This window comes from Gigantopelta aegis, chromosome 15, assembly GCF_016097555.1.
Source record: "Gigantopelta aegis isolate Gae_Host chromosome 15, Gae_host_genome, whole genome shotgun sequence".
Lineage (NCBI taxonomy): Eukaryota > Metazoa > Mollusca > Gastropoda > Neomphalida > Peltospiridae > Gigantopelta > Gigantopelta aegis.
In genome coordinates, this window is record NC_054713.1 from 21,398,644 (window position 1) to 21,422,597 (window position 23,954).

At 37.8% G+C, this 23,954-nt stretch overlaps 2 protein-coding genes across 2 annotated transcripts; both read left to right on the forward strand.

Moving 5' to 3' along the window:
* Positions 1 to 888: 888 nt before the first annotated feature.
* On the forward strand, positions 889 to 17,575 carry LOC121390130 (MICOS complex subunit Mic10-like). The gene is made up of 4 exons (XM_041521869.1): positions 889 to 983; positions 9,835 to 9,882; positions 13,377 to 13,486; positions 16,243 to 17,575. The coding sequence occupies exons 1-4, from the start codon at positions 896 to 898 to the stop codon at positions 16,267 to 16,269; spliced, it is 273 nt and encodes a 90-aa protein (XP_041377803.1). The 5' UTR covers positions 889 to 895; the 3' UTR covers positions 16,270 to 17,575.
* A 4,057-nt stretch (positions 17,576 to 21,632) lies between these two features.
* Positions 21,633 to 22,097, forward strand: LOC121389715 (52 kDa repressor of the inhibitor of the protein kinase-like). Its single transcript, XM_041521365.1, has one exon. The coding sequence runs from the start codon at positions 21,633 to 21,635 to the stop codon at positions 22,095 to 22,097; it is 465 nt and encodes a 154-aa protein (XP_041377299.1).
* The last annotated feature ends 1,857 nt before the right edge of the window (positions 22,098 to 23,954 follow it).

Sequence of the window (23,954 nt, forward strand, 5' to 3'; positions counted from 1 at the left end):
AACCGAAATAGGGGACTCACACCATGGGAAAAACAGTGGGGGAAATTCGGGCAGTTTTTATCTGGGTAAAATTTCAGTCAAAAATCAACCCCTCCAGCCCCCCTAAATCATACGGCCCATGACTCACACTATGTATATAGGTGTGTGTGTGTGTGTGTGTGTGTGTGTGTGTGTGTGTTTGTGTGTGTGTGTGTGTGTGTGTGTGTGTGCGCGCGCGTGTATGTATGTATGTATGTATGTATGATTTTATAAACATTTAATTTAATATCATTCTTCTACGTCCGTATCTTGTTACATACCATATATATAGCCTGTATTCAAAACTTGTGGCATCATGTTTCAACCGTTTCCCAACCGAAATAGGGGACCCACACTCAGAACAAGCTGTTGTAGCGCACGCTTGTCATGGGCACAAGAGCCGGCTCCTCCGTCCATGACAGGAAAGGTGTGTGTGGGGGGGGGGGGGGGGGGGGGGAGTGGCGGGGAAAATGGACACACAAACCAAAAATGTATAACCTACCGTACTCACAAAATCCCGATTGGAGTACTTGCATCATTATTAACAAAATAAATCTTCAACGACAACCTTAAAACATATCCCGCCATTTTAAATTTGCTAAGCAGAGGGAAGCAACTCGCCAATGTGCCCCGTACACTTGCTGGAAAGGACTCTGCTGTTCAAATGAGTCTAGGTGAACAATCACGTGAACTTTCAAATAAAGTTTATTAAAATTTGTATTACAAGGCGATTGATTTTCCGCTCAATTAAAACTTTTCAGGTGAGTGTTGAGTGATTACTCGTCTTTCCTGGCGAAGACGGAACTCTTCATCTATTAAACGCAATTGAAGGTGCTCTGATATTTGCAAAGGAAATGTTATTAACAAAATAAAAGCAATGGCTTCCCCAGCAAGGACGGCAAGGTCAGAAGATATTTTTGGACAGAAATGGGACCGGTGTCTGTCAGACACAGCCATAAAAATAGGTTAACGACAGTTTTCAATCTTACGACAACACGTATATGTATATATGATGTAATTATTTCTTTCACAAGGATTTGTATTTTATACTGGCGAGTGCCAATGATTCGAATGAATGTTATTCGTCACGTCTTTAGCCTTAAGTTTAGGTTAGGTCAGAGAGTTGAACGTGCACATTCAGAGCAAGCTGTTGTAGCGCATGTCTGTCCTGGGCGCAGGTGTCGGTCTCTGCCGGTTCCTCCATTCAGGACAGGAGAGGGGGGGGGGGGGGGGTGGCGCCTGCATTGTCAGGTGCAAGGGAGCACCTGCAGTCCGACCGTGATCAGTAATAGGCGGAGGGGTGGTTTGGTGCTATGGAATTTCGAGTCGCGAAGGATGAGTCCAAAGAGAAATGGTGCGCAATTATGAGAAGTAAATTAGGCGCATTTTTGAACGGTCTGCCGAAATAGTAAAGAAGGGAGCTACGCAGGCATTGAAATAAGTTGAGAATGGTCGTTCAGGTTACCGGGAGGCTACCACATGTAAGAAAAGTCGAACGGTGTTTCGTTCTCGATAAAAATTCCAACGGTAGTTTCATTTCCAAACGTATTCCGGACTTCCGCGTTTCATTTTCTCGTAAGGAATTGCATCAATGTTCGCGCGAACTTGTGCATTTGCAAGCAATTATGGTCATTCCGCATTTAAGCAGTGTCCACTAGATTAATTTACTTCCATGTTTCGTTTTCTCGTACGAAATTGCACCGATAATCGTGCACACATGTGCAATCCGTGTTTAAGCAGCACTCACCAGATAAATTCACTTCCGGATTTCGTTTCTCATACCAATGTTCACGCTCACCGATACAATTTCAGAACGTCCGTGTTAAAAGTAGTAGAAACAGGAATTAAATTCTAACTTTCATATAGTTGTGGTAACCTATAGGTTACCAGGCAATATTTTGTGGTAACCTGTAAATGGGTTACCAGACACAATGCTCATTTCAATGCCTGGCTACGTATATAGCTTTGGAATTTAGTAAGCCGAGAGTAGCTCGGTCACGTCTTTGAAAGATGCAAGAGGGAGGTGGGACGTAGCCCAGTGGTAAAGCGCTCGCTTGATGCGCGGTCGGTTTAGGATCGATCTCTGTCTGTGGCCTCACTGTGCTATTTCTCGTCCCAGCCAGTGCTCCACAACTGGTGTAACAAAGGCTGTGGTATGTACTAAATTGTGGGATGGTGCATGTAAATGATTCCTTGCAGTGTTCTCGCTGCTCCACATAAGCAGGGCGCCATCACCCCCGCCCCCCCCCCCCCCATTGCATTTTGCTGCCCTCCTTTTACGTTCTCCGCTCTCCTTTATTTTTACAGCACCATACTATATTTTACAGCACCTATCTCCACTATTTCCAAATGCACACTTTTTTTTCCACACATAAAGAAAACAAAAAACAACGATCAGTCTGCACACTGGACATCAAAGGAAACAAGGCGCATTGTGTATGAAAAAGCAATTGACGAAACATTTACAACAGTTGCTGTAATGTAATATAACAGTATTTTTAACAGCCTCCATTTTGTCCAATACCTGTATCCATTTGTATGTTTAATACACACAATAAAAGTTATATTTTATTTGAGCAATGAAAATGTTTTTATTTTTTAACAGATTCGGCAATCTCTGATTGAAAAAAAACCCTCACTTATTTGGCACCAAATTTGTCACGTGATCAGAACGGTCATTCTGTCTTTTGTTTCCACTAGTAACTATCGTCTGATATTTTGTCCTCAATTGCAGATCTAGATATAATTGGTTGTAACTGATGATTTTTACTTTAGAATGTCATTTCTGCCATTCTGTTTAATCAGCAGTTCTTTATAAAATAATGTAAACTTTTCATTTTGGGGGGATATCACCGCTTATAAAAACAACGGAAGTGGTAGTGTTTATCATTCAAATCATTTATCTTGGGTGCCAAATAATATATGCACCACCGTTACTACTTTTTATCAGCTGGCGATAATGTTTTATCACAGCAATCGATTCATTCGATGAAGATGGAAATAACAAAAAAATGTATCAAACATTAGGGGATCACTTTACAAACATCTTTATTGTTTTTCGTATATCTTGAAATCTTAAATATTAAAATAATGTTAAAACTTTGATCAGTTCAGCAAAACCGGAACTGCCTGTGAATGTCAGACCGATAACATCTTTGGTTCAGTTAAAAGACAAGAGTGCTTATATTCCGTATAAACTTTTTTGTAGGCAAAATAAGGAGTATGTCTTTCCACAAAGTCTACCAACACACAACAATATGGTAACCAAGCTCCCCCCCCCCCTTTTTTTTTTGAAGGGTGTGGTGCCACGCAGCTGCCCTCCTTTATTTTCACCCAGCGAGAACACTGTGGTCCTTAACCATATTTCTCCCATCCCTAGCCATGCAAGACAGACCCATTCCATGACATGAGCCCATACGGAATAAATCTGTCTTAGATGGGCTATGATGTCATTGAATTTAACATGGGGAGTACTATGGCGTTGGTAATATATGACGTCATATCAATGGGAGTTGGTTAGTTTTAGATCAATATTTTGTTATTAAAACCTTCATTATAAAAGCTATCTTGTTAATTTGTACTGTTAAATTATATTTAACACATGAAACAGATGCGGCAAATATGATAGTGTAGTTTATTTATGATAAAACTGTCAAAAGCCTCGTCCTGGGTTGAAATTTCCCCCACCTATGGTATACTTTTTCTTTCCCACATGACCACATATGATGGAGTCTAAGTCTGATGCCATATGACCGTAAATAAAATGTGTTGAGTGCATCATTAAATAGAGCATTTCCTTCCTTCCTTTTTGATGCAAGACATCAGAATTGTTATATTTGTTTTCCAAAAAAGGGTTGTCTGTTTGGTTCTCGAGGACTACATTTTGTAATTTGCCTTAATATACATGTATGGTAGGATTTAGCTTAGTCAGGTGAGTGCTCGCCTTAGGCGCTTGCGTCGTAGGATCGAACCACCTCGGTGGATCCATTCAACTGATATTGTTTTTTTCATTCCAACTTGTGCCCCATGACTAATGCAGAGTTCGACAAATCCGCTAGCCCGACGCCCGTGGCTAGTGGGTTTTTTAAGTTCGGGCTAGTGAGAAACGCAAAACGTTTCCACCCCCCTCCTTCGCTCAATCGTGTTTTTTGTTGTTTTTTCTTTTTTTCTCGGCTGAAAATTTGTTTAATAGGTTTGATTGTGATGTTTGTCATCGAATAGTATCAACAACGCAATCAGTATATAATAATAATCCTCTTGAACTAGGTCTGCAAACTGCAGTAACATGCTATCTCTACATCGCCACAGTTACAGCATGCATTGTTTACTTTTCTCTTTCAAGTTTCTGGCACAGGGAATAAGTCTAATGACATGCATGTTTTGATTGGTTGGTCACGTCACGTGGTAGTTAATCTCTCACACATGTTTTAGGCTAAGAACTTGGAAATCACCAAACATGACAACAGGTTAATCTCAATCAATTAAACCCCAGTCATGCTTTGAATTTCAGTGTTTGTTTATTTACCTATTGTTTTCTAATTTAACACTTCACTGACATGTGGATATCGGCAATCAGGAAAACAATTTACTTTAATGGTAACCACACATGCAATGACTCTACTTGACCTATTACGTATAGCGGTCTGGATAATGCATCACAGCTGCCGATACAAGATGATACCTTTTTTATTCATCAATTAACAAAGGATTAGAGTTTGCCATTATATTCTTTTGATATCGGTCTGACACGGAATAATGCCCTGTATTTGAGCAATTGGCATCACTGTTCCTGGCGACATAAATAGTAGGGCCCTAAATGTATGACCCACTACCGAATACACTGATCCATCTATTACCGTGTGTCACACTGTCGTACCCTCATTTAAATTTAATTATTTTGATAGTGGGTTTAGATATCAACCATGAGTTTGCTCAATTATTTTTCCCCGGGGTAGGGCAAAGGCAAAAACAGGACAATGACGATGGATCACACTTGACAACAAACCAAATGTACAACACGACAAAAAACTGAAAGTTACAACATGGTTTAAGTGTTCGTTTTATTTTACTGTTATACTCGTAAATGTGTAATGTTACAAAAATTATCTAAAAATCCAGTTATAATTGATCAGGAATTTGGGCTAGTGCTTTATATTGGTATTGGTGGGCTAGTGGTTTTCACAAACCCACTAGCCCTGTGGCTAGTGACTTTTCAAAATATTTGTCATACTCTGACTAAGGCCGACAACAGTCACTTTGTTTTGGCTTCGTACACAATAAATATAGCATATCTTACCGTAATTTCTCTTGAAATCCATATTTTGTAAAAGGTACAATTTTTTAATCACAAGATTTTCTTCAAACACATCCGGGTTCATTAGTAATGTTCAAAAAAAAAAAATTCAATTGGAATTTTTCCAGCATTCTTAAATCGAAAATGTCATGTACCCAGTTTATGTTTATTAAACACAAGTACGGAGAAGTAAGGAGATGCAAAAGTGACATCATTGGAATACTGACATCATTCAAATTCAAAATTAGCTATATTAATTATTATTTAAATGTTACAATGTTTGCCACATTAAAATAAAAACTGGTCTACTAATCTTGAACCTTGTCAAAGTTCCACCTTAAACAAGCGGTAAACACTGTTTACAGGTTGGTATTTTTTTATTTTTCATAATTCTGGACAAAATATTAATTTTAAGTTTTAAAAGATGAAAGAAATAAAAAGTACCTTTTGCAAATATATCATGTTAAAAAATTACCATTGAATATGTTTTATTTATTGTGTGTGAAGCCAAAACAAGGGACTGTCCACAACTTTAGTCACAGGTCGTGGTATATGTTTTTCTGTCTGTGGTAAAGTACATACATGTATAAGATCCCTTGCTGCTAATGGAAAAATGTATCATGTTTTCTCTGATGACTACATGTTGGAATTACCAAATGTTTGACATCCAATAGCCAATCAGTGTTCGAGATTAAATATTTTGGGCAGCATCTCAGTTGGATACTAACATTTCAAAATCTGGTATCCCACCTGAGAATTTAGTATCCCACTTAAATGAAATTCATAAATGACATCATAACAAACATGGACGACACTGTTACTTAACTTCATCAGTAAATGACGACTTTCATTGTTTCAGCGAAAAATAAAAACGTAGGAGTAAAAAAAACATTATATGGTATCCCGGTGGGATACTGGGTTATTGAAGTCTGGTATCCAACATTAAATTCTGGTATCCCCGGGATATCAGGATACCGTTAATCTCGAACACTGCCGATGATTAATTAATCAATGTGCTATTTGGATAACAACTGGTTTAGGCTTATATCAAAATTTGAGTCGAAAATAATGGCAAAACAAACTAGAGCAAGGGCTTGTAGAATTTTTACAAAATCCACTAGCCATGAGATAAGTGATTTAAAAATTTCACCAGCCCTACTTTACTTAATACAACTTTACCAATAGTAATAATCGGGTATGTTACCTAAAGTAAAGTTTGTTTTATTTAACGATGCCACTAGAGCACATTGATTTTTTTATCTTATCATCAGCTATTGGACGTCAAACATATGGTCATTCTGACACTGTTTTTTAGAGGAAACCCACTGTCGCCACATAGGCTACTCTTTTACGACAGGCTGCAAGGGATCTTTTATTTGCGCTTCCCACAGGCAGGATAGAACAAACCATGGCCTTTGTTGAACCAGTTATGGATCACTGGTCGGTGCAAGTGGTTTACACCTACCCATTGAGCCTTGCAGAGCACTCACTCAGGGTTTGGAGTCTTTATCTGGATTAAAAATCACATACCTTGACTGGGATCCGAACCCAGTACCTACCAGCCTATAGACCGATGGCCTAACCACGACGCCACCGAGGCCGGTTCTGTTACCTAAAGAGTGAGATTGAGATTAAAAACACTTAAGATGTGGAGGTGGGAGCAGGATGTTTATATTTACAAAATAGACTTAAATGCAGCATTTGACAATAAATAAATATACTAGCCGTTGGGCATGGCAATAGTAGTTATTTACTAGATCAGCATTGAATATCATTAGCCATGGGAGTGGTGCTACAAGCCCTGCTAGAACAAATGGTAATGTGGGCAAAACAACCCGGGGCAAACAGGAATAGGGCGAGTTATCTGGGTGCAGACATCATTCTGGCAAGTGCTCTACAACTGGTGTACCACAGGTTCTGGAATGTACTATCCTGTCTGTGGGATAAGGCATATAAAAGATCCCTTGCTGCTAATTGATCGAAAAGAGTAGCCCATGGAGTGGCAGCAGCTGGTTTCCTCTCTAATTATCCATGTGGTTCTCAACCATATATCCGACATCATATAACGGTTTCTGGTTTTCTGGGTCCGAACAGGCTTTATGGTGAAACAACACAGATTCAATGTAGCCTGGAGTGTTGCTGGAATCCTGAATGTCATGAAAGGGAATGAGATTTGTCCTGGATAGAGGAGCCCATGAAAGTTGACACCTGTGACCATGACAGGCGTGTGCTACAACAGCTTGTTCTGAATGTGCATGTTAAAACCTAGTCCAATTTCAAAATCAAAATCCTAAAACAGATGCCAATTAGAAACCAACTTGTACATGTCACAGCTCATATAACACCTTGGCGGTCCGTGGTTTTACTTTGGTGGTGGACTGTACATCCATACATGTCGCACCGTTTCCTGTGACCAGTCAAGCGGTGTGTGAAACTTCTCAGCCAGATGCATTTCAGTAATGCTAGAAAATACTCATTAACAATGACACATTATTTAATACTTGTAGCTTTTATTGAAAATATTTCATTGTTTTAATTAATTTTTATTACCAAAACTTGGCAAAAGCAGTTGTAGTATTTGATAATGAACTATGAAAATTTAATCCATGTGTCTTAATTGAGTGCCTTCCTGAATGAATGTGGAACATGACAAAACATTACGAAATGTACAGTCTATAAATATTCATTTTACTATACATGTAGTTAGCGATTGACCTCAATAAAAATTATACCATAACTTGACAGTTTTGTTTTTTTCTATGAAAACGAGGGCTCTTAAAGGAATGCTAAAGCAAGGCTTTTGGATTGGTGTGCATATTCAACGATACATAATGCACATTATTGCTTAATATCAACAAGTATAATCGTATAGTTTATTAATAAAACGGTTAAATGTGATGGCTATTATATATAACGGGCGCAGCCATTTTGTACCATCTCAGTGAATACACCCTCTGGCGAGCTGGTGGTTACGTAATACCTAACGTGTCACGTCAGGAATTAGTCTTCGAACTGAAGAAACGAAACATACCTCATTTTTGCGGATGCATCACAATATTCTGTAATAATATGCATCCCAGTAACACAGCAGCGTGTATATGTGGTTTATTTTTCAATACAAAATAAACCACCATTGTTAAAATGTTGAAATAACTATTATATTTTGTATATAAATTAACCCACGTACTGAAATAATAGTCGGAGTGTTTTCTTGCTTAATTGGTCTTTCCTTTCCGTGGCCTGTACCTGAGGTTCTTGATTGGCAGGTGTATATTTAGACGGTCCCTAGACACACTAAAAAGACGTGCCTCTTTTATGAAGATCACAGGGTATTGTGTGATAACCTCAAATCGTAATGGACTTTACCAGCTTTATTACTGTAAGTAATTCTGTAAAACCCTTGATTAAGTAGACTTTCCCATCTAAAATCACAAAACTGACCAATTACTTAGTCCCAGAGAAAAGAAAATTATCACTTGGGTATCGTGAGTGGTCGATTTTGCTTGAACGTATCCTACCAATAGACCTAATAATATGCATTTTTTCTTTGAATTTAAAAACAATATATATACTATAACTCCATTTCATTATATTGATGCAAATTGAAATATATTTAGTTAAATAGTTTATTATACTATCAAGTCATTTATGTTGTTTTACAAGTCAGGTTGATGAAAACGAAGCGCCTTGTAAATTATAGCATTTGTTTACACTGTGCATAATAGAGAACTTGGACCTGAGCTGATGTCACTTCGCCCCAAGCTATACCACCGGACGTCACAAAAACGAAACAAAATGGCTGCCCCCAGTTAGCAGGAATAATCACGGTTTTTTGTTAATTCTAAAATTACGCGTTTTTCAGTTGTTAAATTGTCAGTATGTCTTGGTGGTCCGGGTATGCATCTTTCCAACACAAAGGCTCTGGTTGGAGTTTACTCTCCCTTTAAAGTGTCAGTATGTCTTGGTGGTCCGGGTATGCATCTTTCCAACACAAAGGCTCTGGTTGGAGTTTAGTTTACCTTTAACATTAGTTCTAAACATAAAAAATGATGTATGTATTTTCAGATTCAGTGCCTGTATAGAAAACCAGACTCACAAAGTCTTTAATGGTTTTACCGGCATCGTGGCAGGCCATCGGTCTACAGGCTGGTAGGTACTGGGTTCGGATCCCAGTCGAGGCATGGGATTTTTAATCCAGATACCGACTCCAAACCCTGAGTGAGTGCTCTGCAAGGCTCAATGGGTAGGTGTAAACCACTTGCACCGACCAGTGATCCATAACTGGTTCAACAAAGGCCATGTTTTGTGCTATCCTGCCTGTGGGAAGCACAAATAAAAGATCCCTTGCTGCCAATCGGAAGAGTAGCCCATGTAGTGGCGACAGCGGGTTTCCTCTCAAAATCTGTGTGGTCCTTAACCATATGTCTGACACCATATAACCGTAAATAAAATGTGTTGAGTGCGTCGTTAAATAAAACACTTCTTTCTTTTTTTTAATGGTTTTATGTTGTTGTTTTTTTCAGCTGGTGGCCTTGGACTTGGTATTGTGTTTTCGGTGGTCTTCTTTAGAAGTAAGAAAACAATTGATCGTATTCCAGTCACAGACCCTAGCTTCAACCTGTAAAAATGGACAGTTTATTTAACATACAAATGTGTAACACATTTTGATAAAGTTACAATACATTGAAACAAGACTTGAACTTGGATCCGTTACTTCTCAGACATTCATGCATATTTAAAAATATGTAATAATTATCAGAAACACTTGGGGATGTACATAAAAAAAAAAAATCTATAAGTAATGTCTGATTTTAGGTAATAAAAATGGCCCTAATAGTGAAAAATATGAACTGTATTGTTTAAAAACTTGGGTCTGCTAGATAAGTCTTCTGCAGTAATTGTAAAGTTTGTTTTGTTTATCGACACCACTAGAGCACATTGATGTATTAATCATCGGCTATTGCATGTCAAACATTTTGTAATTCTGACTCGTATAGTCATCAGAGGAAACCCACTACAGTTTCTTCTAATGCAGCAAGGGATCTTTTATATGCACCATCCCACAGACAAGATAGCACATAACACGGCCTTTGATATACCAGTCATGGTGCACTGGCTGGATTGAGAAATAGCCCAGTGGGCTCACCGATGGGGATTGATCCTAAACTGACTGTGCATCAAGCGAGCACTTTACCACTGTACTACGTCCCACCTGTAATTGTGAAGATGAGAACCAAGATTGGTTATATGTCTAAAGCAATTGTGTTTTGGGTGGGGTTTTTAGTTCTGTACATGTAGCTTTACATCACATCTGTTACATATATGCAAGTACAAGTTAAAATTTACAGTTAAAGTCTGTAAAAACAAAGGTTGCGATTGTAAGCATTGCTAACAATGTGTATAATGCTGATTGAAACAAAATGTGAAAAATAATTGAGGGGAGGGTGGGATGTAGCCCGGGGGGGGATGTAGCCCAGTGGTAAAGCTCGATGCACGGTCAGTCTCGAATCGATCCTATTCGGTTGGCCCATTGAGCTATTTCTCGTTCCAGCCAATGCACCACAACTGGTATATCAAAGGCCATGGTATGTACTACCCTGTCTGTGGGATGGTGCATATAAAAGATCCTTTGCTGCTAACTGAAAAGAGTAGCCCATGAAGTGGCGATAATGGGTTTCCTCTCTCATTATTTGTGTGGTTCTTAATCATATGTCTGATGCCATATAACCGTAAAATAAAATGTGTTGATCGAGTGCGTCGTTAAATAAAACATTTCCTTTCCTTTCTAATAATTGAAAACTTGCGTAACCCATAAATAAATTTTCGTGTCCATGTAAATGATGTCCTAAATGTAATAATAGATTACATCAAATTGCCTCCCCTGAGTGATACATGTATGTGAACAAAATTATCGTTCTTGCAACATTCAGATAACTGAAATGTCTATAAATAGATTAAAAATGCATTTTCTTCTTAAAATTTTTTTCAGTGATATTGCATCATACTGCTCTAGCCCCCTCCCAATAATTCTCAATCAAACATATTATTGGTAGTAAATCTTAAAACGGAGATGAATTTTACTTGTAGAAGGAAGGAAATTGCATTTTAGACATCTAGTTTTCAAAACTTTATGGGGGAGCATATCCCGAACCTTCTAGAAACTTTGCTTTCCACCGTCAATCTCAATCGGCCCCCTCAATGTCTATTTGCTTCCATCGTGCTTGGGCAGTTTGTTTCCTTTATCATTTCTCCTGACCACGTGTCAAAGTAAATATACAGTCCCAGTGTTGTGGAACGTTGGTAAAGTGCTTGTCTCGTGCACGATCAGTCTAGGATCAATCCTCGTCGGTGGACCCATTGGGCTATTTTTTGTTGAAGCCATCAATGTAAATGTAGCAGGTTTTCTCTTTCAAGACTGTCAGCATTACCAAATGTGTAACATCCAATAGATGATGATTAATAAATCAATGTGCGTGGTGCAGGGGTGTAACATTCTCTTTGAGAATGGCCAATACAGCACAAATTGAAGTTTAGAGTAAAATTCGGTGTCCGTAAAATTCTGTGATATTTGTATTTTTGGCACAGTTCTTTACACTGTTTTTGTTTAAACCTTGAATTTTTATATTGATGTTGATCATCACTTTATTTGCATTACCATAGTTTGACACCCAATAGCCGATGTATTTTTCGTGCTGGGGTGTCGTTAAACATTCATTCATTCAAATCAATGTGCTCTAGTGGTGTCATTAAACAAAACAAACTTTAAATATAGTTTAGCCTGAGTTAAAATGTACTGAGATATCTTTTCAGGCTTTCATTTGTTAAATTTTACTTGATGGCTTTGACTGAGAATTGTTGGCAACATTTTACAAAAAACAATGGGAATTTTTAGTTTTATTTCAAAAACATCTTATTGAGCTAAGTTGGAATTTCAAAGAGTAATACTATGCATGTATATATACTTGTATTTATTCAAATTAATATATGTATTCTGCATTATGAAATTTTTACTTGTATCTTTAAGTAATAAAGAAAAGGAATATTTACATTCATCCAGCAATCACTGTATACATTGGCAAGATATGATGACTAGATAAATCTCTATATTTTCGGTCACTGACCAAAAATATACAGTAGGTCATGTGACATAAGCCCGACTTGACTTTTTCAGAGTAGATTTTCAATAAACATACTCGTTAAATCATTTGTTGAAGTGTTGTAAATAGAAATAACTTTTATTTTTGCGATAACAATACAAAACTTGTATATTTATTTATGAATTAGAATTTAGAAACACTTTTTTAATGTGACAGAATGTAGCTAGCATCTTTAAAATAATGACGACATGCATCTTGTATGACGTCATGCGGAAAAAGCCTGGCTAGGTTACTCGATTTGCGTACACAAAACTCGAATAAATAGTGATTTTCCGAATATTCTAGTAGGATTGCAGGATAAAATAAATATTATAACATATAGTTATTCCCTATATAAATTGGGAATTGTTTAGTCCAAAATTGGGAATGCTGCCAATTATCGCATTAAACATGTACAGAGCTGTCAACCTGTGACAATTCTTAGGCATGAGAAAGTTAGAAGTCAGGGTCCAGGGCCTGTAGGCTTTTGGTCAGGTTCAGGGTGAAGTTTTTTGTTATTGTTTGTTTAAGTCCAAAATGGAAATTTCAACAAACAAAAAAATTGAGTGAGTGCAAGTTTTACTAGTTAATACAGTTAATTTAAACCATACATGTCGATCATCGGTAGCAAGTGATTGTTGTTATTGAACCGATATGCGGTATTATTAGAGACCCTGCATAATCAGTATATAATTCCATTCAGCTCAAATATAAACCACAATTATAAAATATTTTTATTAATAGAAAAAGCGTGAGATTATAGTAATTTTGCGTGAGAGCGTGATGTTTGTTACAAATGCGTGAGAGTTGACAGGTATGAACATGGGTGATAAAACCCTGCTTTAAGCAGATATTCACTTCCTTTGCCGGATCTGTTAAAGAATTATATGTAGCTTCAGTTAAATGTTTCTCCATTTGTTTTTCCCCAGGAAGGCCATGGCCTGTAAGTTTTGGCATGGGCGTTGGCCTGGGGATGGCCTATTCTAACTGTCAGAATGACTTCCAGAACCCATATCACGTTAACTGTATTCGAGTTCAGGTTAGTATTAGCATTGGTCCATCCAGAGAGGGTAAGGGGGGTCCCATGACCTCCCCCAACACCCATTTAAAAGTTACTTTATTTTATTTTATTTTAAATTACTTTTTTCTTCATCATCCACAGTATACAATAATAAATTGCCCTGATAATGAGCATGTTGATTTCAAGATTTTCCAGGGAGCCAGAGGCGGATCAAGTGCCTGGGGTCCGGGTGCCTAAATTTTGCGATAATTGTAATTTTATTTTATATTAATTTTCTTGTTTTTTTCACAATCCCCATCCAAAACTCCCCCAAAGTTCCCTTGTCATTCCACCTCATGTCATTTTTGCCCACCCCCCAAATGGATTTTCTGGAGCCGCCACTGGGAGAACACCCTACAGATGTTGTTTTTTATTATTGTGTGACACCTGGTGTCTCATGTTAAACAAAGTATAACATCTGTGATAGATATTGCTTCATTACGGACATTCTGAGGTATCAGCTACATGTACCTGTAGAATGACTTGAATTTTTTGGTGGAAAATTTGGTTTTAAAAATCTGTAGTCTGCAGGTTGTGGAATTCACGGTTGCCCAGTCACCCCAGGCAAGTTAAAACCACATTAGGCGAGTGAAAACCTTATCGTGAGTTGCCTGCCGGTGACCGAAATTTCACGTATTCGTTGAAGCGATTTATTTCGGAATGTCCAAAATGTAATGAAATGTTAAACAACCAAAAATTTAGTTACAATAATTCAGTTTACTGATTTTCAGGTATGTATGATAGGTAACCAGTCAATTCGTACCATAGTCATTTCATACCATAGTGATTTCATACCCAATTTTACCATTTCGTACCCAAGTCATTTTGTACCTTGGTCATTTCGTACCATAGTTATTTGGTCATTTTGTACCCAAGTCATTTCGTACCATGGTTATTTCGTACCATGTCTGTTTGGTCATTTCGTACCAAAGTCATTTCATACCTCAATCATTTATTGTGCAGCTTAGTTGAATGATAGATAGTAAAATGTCGAATTACTAGTTTAAGAAATATATATTAGGCTAATGCAACTATATTGAAGCCCCACCCCTTAATAAAGAAAGAAAGTAAGGAAAAAAAGATGATATATTGCTTTCATCTCCTCACGTTTCCGTTCATCATTATATTAAAGGGACATTCCCGAGTTTGCTGCATTATAAGATGTTTCCGACTAATAAAATATTTCTACGATTAAACTTACATATTAAATATATTTTCTTGTTTAGAATATCAGTGTCTGTATATTCAGTGTGTTTCTGGTCGTCTTAAGATTTGTAAGAAGCCCAAACTGGATTTTTTCTTCAAATAATTTCATACGTACGAAAAAATATATTTTGGGAAATAAGATGAAATTTAACCTAGTACAAATATTAGAACGACCAGAAACATGTTTAATATACAGCCACTAATATGTTATGCAGAAAAATATAGTTGATATGTAATTACAATCATTAAACAGTCTGTTAGTCGATAACATCTTTAAAATTGCAGCAAACCCAGGAATGTCCCTTTAATTACCAACGAGCACCTTGTGTTAGAATAACATATCAAGATCTTCTAAGACAAGCCGATATGAGAAAAACCTTAATTACCCACGAAGACCGTGTGTTACAAGGCATGTTTACACGTCAGCGTTTATTTGTCAACAATAAAATTAAGCAGTGGCATACCATGACAAAAATAAGATACTGAGTACGAAATGACTATGGTACAAAATGACCAAACATTATGGTACGAGATGGTAGAAAGTAGGTACGAAATGGCTGTGGTACGAAATGACTGTGGTACGAAATGACCAAAGCACTATGGTACGTAACGACTATGGTACGAAATAACTGTGGTACGAAATGACCATAAACTATGGTACGAAATGGATGGTTCGAAATGACTGGTATGAAATGACTGGTATGAAATGACTAGTAACCGTATGATTTTATAAGCAGCCAAACAAATATTTGTTTTCTGGAGAAAATTTGGGGTCAACCAGTCTATTAAAATAAAACATATTCGGAAAACTTTAGCCGATTTTGTTAACCATAATGCAGCTACACTGAGAGTGCTTGATTGGGAACTGTTATTAAAATCAAACCAATTGAGCAAAATTGAAACATAAGCCCAATATGGTCGTTGAAAATAGCTCATTCATTATTTTTATAGCATTGCTAAATTGCATTCAACACTGCTGTGTGAAACAGGTGACTTTGCTAATATTTATGGCTGATGAAACAATTCTTGATGCTCATGTAGGAAACTTTGCTATATTTATTGCTCATTCGAAGGCTAGAAATAGTACTAAAAAGCTAGCTATTTGCATAACAATAAACATCGCTATACTTTAGAACCAAGATGCATATGCTCATTGATTTGAAATTGATCTCCTATGCCAAATCCAATACTGTTCTTTTTTTCTTTTTTTTAAATTCGGGCTACTCAAAAATTGTATGGGCAAGTCGAAGTTTTTGACATGACTCGCGTGAATGGCAAGTGAAAAAAAGTCCCAAGTGCACACCAAGTAAAAAAAAAAAAGTCCCAAGTGCACACCCTAAGCCTGGAATAAATTTAAATTAGCCAAACTAACCAAATTAAGTTCTTTGAAGAATAAATTATCTTGATTCTCGAATTAGCTTTTTTGGTGTTTGGTGATTTGCCAGTGTTCTGCATAATGACATACTTTTTCCGCTGTTCAACTTTTGTTGTTATTGTTTAATTACACTTTTCTCCCTGTCTCTTTTCAGACCACGGAAAAAACAGCAAGCCCTTAAGAAGAAAACTGACTGTTTAGCTTACTGTGTATATAATATATGTTTGACTGTATGAGAGCATGGTATACAGAAACTAATGTCGACCTTGTTTGTTAGGAGTATGGACTGTAATTGTGATTGTATAGCTGTCCGGAACTTTACAGATATTACTTCTGTAAAATATCTTAAAGGTATTTGTTCCACCTACGGTGATGTATGGTAGTTATGGCTAAAATGTAATTCAGTTTCTGACTTGAAATAGTTGGGGGTTTTTTGGTTGTGGTTTTATTTATCTTTTTGGTAGATCAAAGGCCATGGTATGTGCTATCCTGTCTGTGGGATGGTGCATATAAAAGATTCCTTGCTACTAATGGAGGCATGTAGCAGGTTTCCTCTCTGACTGTCAAAATTACAAAATGTTTGACACCCAATAGCCAGTGACTAATAAATCAATGTGTTAAACAAAACTAACTTAATGTTTCCTCAGCACATTTTGTTTCTCTAATTTTATTAGCTATCAAGAAAATGCTTGCGTTTTTGTTTTCAACGAAGGGCTTGTGAATTGCTGAGCATTTTTATGATCCTGCAGGGCATTTTTTCTAAAAAAAAGATACAGTATATAGATTCTAAGAAATCCAAGTTATGCTACATGCAAATTATTTTTTTTTAAAGACAAAACTCTTGTTATTCTCTAAACATCAGTATATATATATATATATATATATATATATATATATATATATATACATACTTACAGAAATGATTATGACTATGGGTCGAATTTACTCAGCCATTCTTTTGAAGGTTCTAAAGCATTGTAAATCATAATGTATATAGTTGCCTGTATCTAAAACAAAAACAGCCCTATATGTTTCAACCAGAAGTATCGTAGATTCCTGTAGGTGGAACGTAGTCCTCAAATGCATAACTTAGAATCTTATTTTGATGGACATTTTTAAAACAATGTGTGTTCAACTGAGTTGCATTTATAACTAATCAATCTTTATATGTTCAAATACACGCAGACAGAACAGACACACAGACAGACTGAGAGGTATATTACACAGACTTTGAAAATGTGGTGAACCATACTGTTCAAATGACCAGTGCAATTGATAATAGCTTTTTGGAAGTTATGGATACATGTATTATAAAACAAAATTAGTTTTGAGAATAAAATAGGCAAATCAGTATACAAGTATATGCAAAGTAACAAATTACTTGGGTCGTAGAAGTTAACTTTCAGGGTTTGCACTTTTTTTATTACAGTTACTGAGTAGCATTAAAGTATGAAAGTTATGAATTAATAAAATATTTGTGTTTAAAAGACAAGTTTTGTTATTTTGAAACCTATTTTGCTCATACTAAGAAACTTGTGTGATTTTTCCCATTAGCAGCAAGTGATCTTTTATATGCACTTCGAACTTCCCCATGAACAGGACAGCACATGACATTTTCTTTGATATACCAGTGATGGCGGGGGGGGGGGGGGGGGGGGGGGGACACTCGGACGGCAGACAGATTTGTGCGCAACACATCTCGGATGAGTGCTCGACTGACTGAGTTATATCTGCCTCCTCTTTCCAAAGAAAAGTGGGCGGGATCTAGCTCAGCTGTCAGAAGAGATTCGGTCGCAGGATCGAACTCTCCCTCAATGGACCCATTCTCAGGTTTGAAAAAAACCCAATAAAATTCCATCCTGTCCCATCCAGTGCCTCATGACTGACATTTGAAAAGCTGTGGTGTGTTCTGTTTTGTCTGTAGGACCATGCAAATAAAAAAGATCCCTTGCTGCTAATGGAAAAGTGTAGCGGGTTTCCTCTGAGACTGTATACATGTCAGAATGACCCAACTGTCTGACATCCAATAGCCGATGATACCTAGACCGGCATCGTGGTTAGGACATTGGTCTACAGGCTGGTATGTACTGGGTTCAGATCCCAGTCGAGGCATGGGATTTTTAAACCAGATACCGACTCCAAACCCTGAGTGAGTGCTTCGCAAGGCTCAATGGGTAGGTGTAAACCACTTGCACCGACCAGTGATCCATAACTGGTTCAACAAAGGCCATGGTTTGTGCTATCCTGCATTGTGGGAAGTGCAAATAAAAGATCCCTTGCTGCTAATCGGAAAGAGTAGCCCATGTAGTGGTGACAGCGGGTTTCCTCTCAATATCTGTGTGGTCCTTAACCATATGTCTGACGCCATATAACTGTAAATAAAATGTGTTGAGTGCGTCGTTAAATAAAACATTTCTTCCTTTCCGACGATAATTAAATCAATGTGATCTAGTGTGTAGTGGGGCAGGATGTAGCCCATTGGTAACGTGCTCGCTTGATGTGCAGTTGGTGTGGGATCGATCCCCGTCGGTGGGCCCATTCGATTATTTCTCGTACCAGCCAGCGCACTACAACTGGTATATCAAAGGTCATGGTATGTGCTATCCTGTCTGTGGGATGGTGCATATAAAAGATCCCTTGCTGCTAATGGAAAAATTTAGCAGGTTTCCTCTCTAAGACTTGTATGTCAAAATTACTAAATGTTTGACATCCAACAGCCGACCGGCCTCAGTGGCGTCGTGGTAAGCCATCGGTCTAAAGGCTGGTAGGTACTGGGTTCGGATGCCAGTCGAGGCATGGGATTTTTAATCCAGATACCGACTCCAAACCCTGAGTGAGTGCTCAACAAAGACCATGGTTTGTGCTATCCTGCCTGTGGGAAGTGCAAATAAAAGATCCCTTGCTGCTAATCAGAAGAGTAGCCCATGTAGTGGCGACAGCGGGTTTCCTCTCAAAATCTGTGTGGTCCTTAACCATATGTCTGACGCCATATAGCTGTAAATAAAATGTGTTGAGTGCGTTATTAAATAAACCATTCTTTCTTTCCAATAGCCAATGATTAATAAATCAATGTGCTCTAGTGGTGTCGTTAAACAAACTTTTTTTCTTTTTTTTTTAGTGTGTAGTTTTATATAAAACAAACTTGAACTGTAATTGGGGCCCAGGACATTATGGGATGGGAAACTACTAATGTGCCTGTATCCAATTAAGGTTTAGGCACGTCCAACCTGGGTATAACCTCTGACTTCGCCAGTGATGGAGTTCATTTCATTCCTTTGATAAACCACCGCCTGTTTTAGGTGAGTGAGAGTCTATTCAATTAGGTCCAACAAGAGGATTTGATCCTACAACCTGTTGCTCCTGCAAGTGTTTTACAGCCTAATCTACAGGTAGCATTAACCTGTGTGGCAGTGGCAGGTTATCTCTTTCATTTACTAGGGGCACGATTTAGCTCAGTCGGTTGAAGACGTACACGTTTGAGGTGCTTGCGTCGCAGGATCAAACCACCTCGGTGGATCCATTCAACAGATGGGTTTGTTGTTTTCTCGTTCTAACCAGTGCACCACAATTTGACAAAGATCGTGGTATGTGCTTTCCTGTCTGTAAGAAAGTGTATATCAGTGATCGAAATAAGCAAAATTGTTCACTAGTCCACCGGATAAGTACATCTAGAAATCTAAATGTGCGCCAATATTTTCAATTTTTCAAATATGTGGTTTGTTTCATTCATGTGCAAGGACAATATGTTTTTACAGCTCAAAATGAAACTGCATTGAAAATTTTCACTTGTCCATAGGATAACAATAGGTAAAAAAAAAAAAAAAATTGTACAAGCACATTTTCATTTGGGACAAATGCTAGTTTTGAACACTGCATATAAAAGAACCCTTGCTGCATTAGGGAAATTGTGAGTTTCCTCGGATGACTACATGTCGGAATTACCAAATGTTTGACATCCAATAGACGATGATTAATTAATCAATGTGCTCTAGTGGTGTAAAACAAGGTAACTTTAATTAATCAATGTGTTCTAGTGGTGTCGTTAAACAAAACATACCTTTCTTTCATTTACTAGCGCTGGTATGTTGCCATCCATGGATATAATCGTGGAATATAAGGGAGGTAACTCTTGTCGGTCTAAGTGCAATATTTACCACCAAAGGACGTTTACATAACGTCTGTTGGAGAACGATACTTGCCAGTATAAATTGAGATTTGTCCCTTTCACTACTCCCGCTCCCATCGGAATAAAAAAATTAGGGCCTAATTAACAAACCTAGCTGGAACGAAAAATAGCAGAATGGACAGCCAGTGCACCATGATTGATATCTCAAAGGACTTTGTATGTACTAACTAATCTGTGGGATGACCAGTGCATATAAAAGATCCCATGCTTTTATTGGAAAATGTAGCGGGTTTCTTCTCTTAGACTATATATCAGAATTACCAAATGTTTGACATCCAATAGCCGATGATTCATAAATCAATGTGTCCTATTGGTGTCGTTAAACAAAATAAGCTTTACCTTTTTCAAGCACCACGCCACCATTTCTTTTGGCGTTACTAGCTGTAGCAGCTTAATAGGTCTTCATTAAAAAAAAAAAATAATAATATTAATATAAATAGAAGCTGCTTTCAAACTTTTCTTTGATGATGGCAGGTAGGTTGACCTTTGTAATATTTAAATAACGCAGTGTTTGTAAAGTATTTGTGAATTGCGGTCATATGGAAATGGGTAGGCCCTACAGAAGAGCTAAATGAGATGGTGCTCAGCTTATGAGTGGAAAACTGAACAAGTTTGTTGTCAACCTGTTTCGATGATTTTCATACCACTTGACAAGAGATATGTAGAAATGTTTTATTTATTGACGCACTCAACACATTGTATTTACGGTTTTATGGTTAAGGACCACCCCGATATTGAGAGAGGAAACCCGCTGTCGCCACTTCATGGGCTACTCTTTATCGATTAGCAGCAAGGGATCTTTTATATGCACCATCCCACAGACAGGAATGTACATACCACGGCCTTTGCAGACGCGGATCCGGGGGGGGGGGTCGAGGGGGTCTGGACCACCACCATCCCCCACCCCCCCACCCCCCCACCCCTGCTCGTGACCAACGATTTTTCTATTATGAGGTTTTGATGCGCGACTGGCGTGGCGATGTGCTGGCAGGGTAAGCCAGCTGTAATCTTGTTAAGTAACAGATACCCCAATAATACTCAGTAACTATAATTATATTATTTTTAGTGGTTTAAAATTCATTTTGGGCGTTTTCTATAAGCAAGTGAGATAACGCTTACTGCTATGAAAGTTCCCGCTTCAGACGACGTCATCACCTGATTGACGCCATGTTTCAGTAAAGATTCTTCGTCCATTTAATTTTATTTCATTATTTTATTGATTCAGGTAAATCCCTTAAAATAACATTGTTATATACAAAGCAAAAATGTCGGCATTAGTTTATTACTAAATTGCAATTCCTTTCATTGATGATGTCAACTCACAGATGCAAGAACGCTTTGCCCCTTCCGCAAGCATAATGTCGGCATTGTTCAACCTCATCCCGGCAATAATCGTAAAGATGGATGTATCAGAACTTCCAAAGCTTGTAGAAGATCTAGAGACATACAGAGATGATTTGCCCCGGTTTAAAAGCCTCCGCACAGAATTAGAAGTATGGCAGGCCAAATGCATGAATATGCAAGCTCCATCCGATTCGCTATTACAAGCGCTAAACTTATGTAGCAAAGACCTCTTCCCGAACTTGGTCGTACTCTTACAGATTGCATGCATCATTCCAGTGACAAGCTGTGAAGCAGAGAGGCCATTTTCTGCAGTGAGGAGACACAAAACTTCACTTCGATCAACAATGGGCGAGGAGCGTCTCACTTCACTAGTGCTCATGAACATGTACTATGACACTCCGACTGAGACTGACAAAGTGGTCCGAATGTTCATACAGAAACATCCGCGGCGTTTGTTTGCTCCTATATATGAAACATAAGACCCGAAGACTGAAAATGGCTTACGGTACATGTATCCAGGTGTAATAGGAATAGAAGTCCGTAGGAATATAGGTCCGACACAATGTAAAATGCTATAAGACTTGCATACCTAGGAATCCTTGTCCAAACCAGACTTTTATAAAACACATGGTTTTATTGCACTTTTTCTTACCTTAACTATAGGACTTGGAGGTAATATCTAGTTTTATGGATCAGACTATTTGTTTCATTCCGTAAAGATTTATTTTATAATTAATCCAGTTTGTTGTGATATAACCGGACTTGCATTCCGGCCGGACTTGGGTTCCTTTTACACCGGTTGACACAAAATTAATTTCATTAAAAAGAATAAAGAAAACAAACAGTTATGTTCGATCCTGAGACATTTCAGACATGGCCTGGGTGTTTGAACAAGCAGGATTTTGATAACGGGAATATACTTCAAATCCATCTAAAGCTATCTTCAAATATGAAAATTTCCTATCGAGGGGGGGCCCTTCAAAGGCTCAAAACTGGACCCCCCCCCTGCTAAAATTCCTGGATCCGCCCCTGAACTTTGATGTACCATTCGTGGTACACTAGCTATGACGAGAAATAACCCAATGGGCCCACTGATGGGGATCGATCCTAGACCGACCGCGCATCAAGCGAGCGCTTTACCATCGCCCCCGGGTGGAAAACTGAACAAATTTGTTGTCAATCTTCTTTCATGATTTCCATGCCACTTGACAAGTGATTACAGCTTAAACAAGTGGTTGTCACTTATTTGTTGTGACACCATGCTCTTTGTGACACAATTTATTCTCATGTGCAGGACGCAGCCCAGTGGTAATGCGCAGTCGATTTGGGATCGATCCCCGTCGGTGGGCCCATTGGGCTATTTCTCGTTCCAGACAGTGCACCACGACTGGTTTATCAAACGCCGTGGTATGTGCTATCCTGTCTGTGCAATAGTGTATATTAAAGATCCGTTGCTACTAGTGGGAAAATGTACCACATGTGTGACATCCAATAGCCGATGATTACTAAATCAATGTGCTCCAGTGGTGTTGTTAAATATGTTTATTCTGAGGCAGTATTTACATTGAAATGCATGAAGGACTTTATGGTGGTCTGTAACCTTTAGCTCTGATATGGCGTTCTTCGGCGGAGCTTTTCTAATACCGATTTGTCTGGCGTCCGTCCGTCAACTTTTCCTTTGAATCCATCTTCTCTTACAGTTTTGATTGAATTGTTCTGAAACTTGGCACAATGATCCCCTGGGGCACCCTACACTATAGAGAGATATTTTTAAAATTTAGAATTTTTATTAAATGTTTAAAAAAATTAAATTGAACATTTGAAAGTCTTATCTCCTCCTAGAGTTTCGATCGAATAGTTCTAAAATTGGTATTCTGATTCTCTGGGAAGTCTTCACAAACTAATGGAAAGATATTTAGAAAATTGTGAATTGTGAAATTTGTTATTATTAAATTGAAATTTTTAAAAATACATATATAACATTGAACATTTAAAAGTCTATCTTTGAGTTTTTATCGGATAGTTCTGAAACTTGGTATCATGATTCTCTGAGGTATTCTTTACAAACTAATAGAGATATATTTTTAAATTTCCATTAAATGTTAAAATTTTAAATAGCGGAGATCTATAGGCTGATAAGGCCTCTTGTCTTCTGTGTTCCATACAATCACTAAGAAATGCCGATGTACAGTCGTGACTGGATTTCCTTAACAAATTAAATAAAATACGGAAGCGTATTAGTACCAGCACACATAGTAAAATAATTATATTTTCCAACATTTTAAACTTGGAAAAAATCAACTTTAATCTTGGAAAAAAATCATCTTTAAACTTGG

Bases quoted from the DNA above. Each gene is read 5' to 3' on its own strand.
- LOC121390130 (XM_041521869.1), top strand. From the start codon at position 896: ATGGCTTCCCCAGCAAGGACGGCAAGGTCAGAAGATATTTTTGGACAG. The intron at 984-9,834 runs GTTAACGACAGT...TGTTTTTTTCAG, and splicing joins AGACACAGCCATAAAAATAG to CTGGTGGCCTTGGACTTGGT. The intron at 9,883-13,376 runs GTAAGAAAACAA...GTTTTTCCCCAG, and splicing joins TTCGGTGGTCTTCTTTAGAA to GAAGGCCATGGCCTGTAAGT.
- LOC121389715 (XM_041521365.1), top strand. From the start codon at position 21,633: ATGTCGGCATTGTTCAACCTCATCCCGGCAATAATCGTAAAGATGGAT.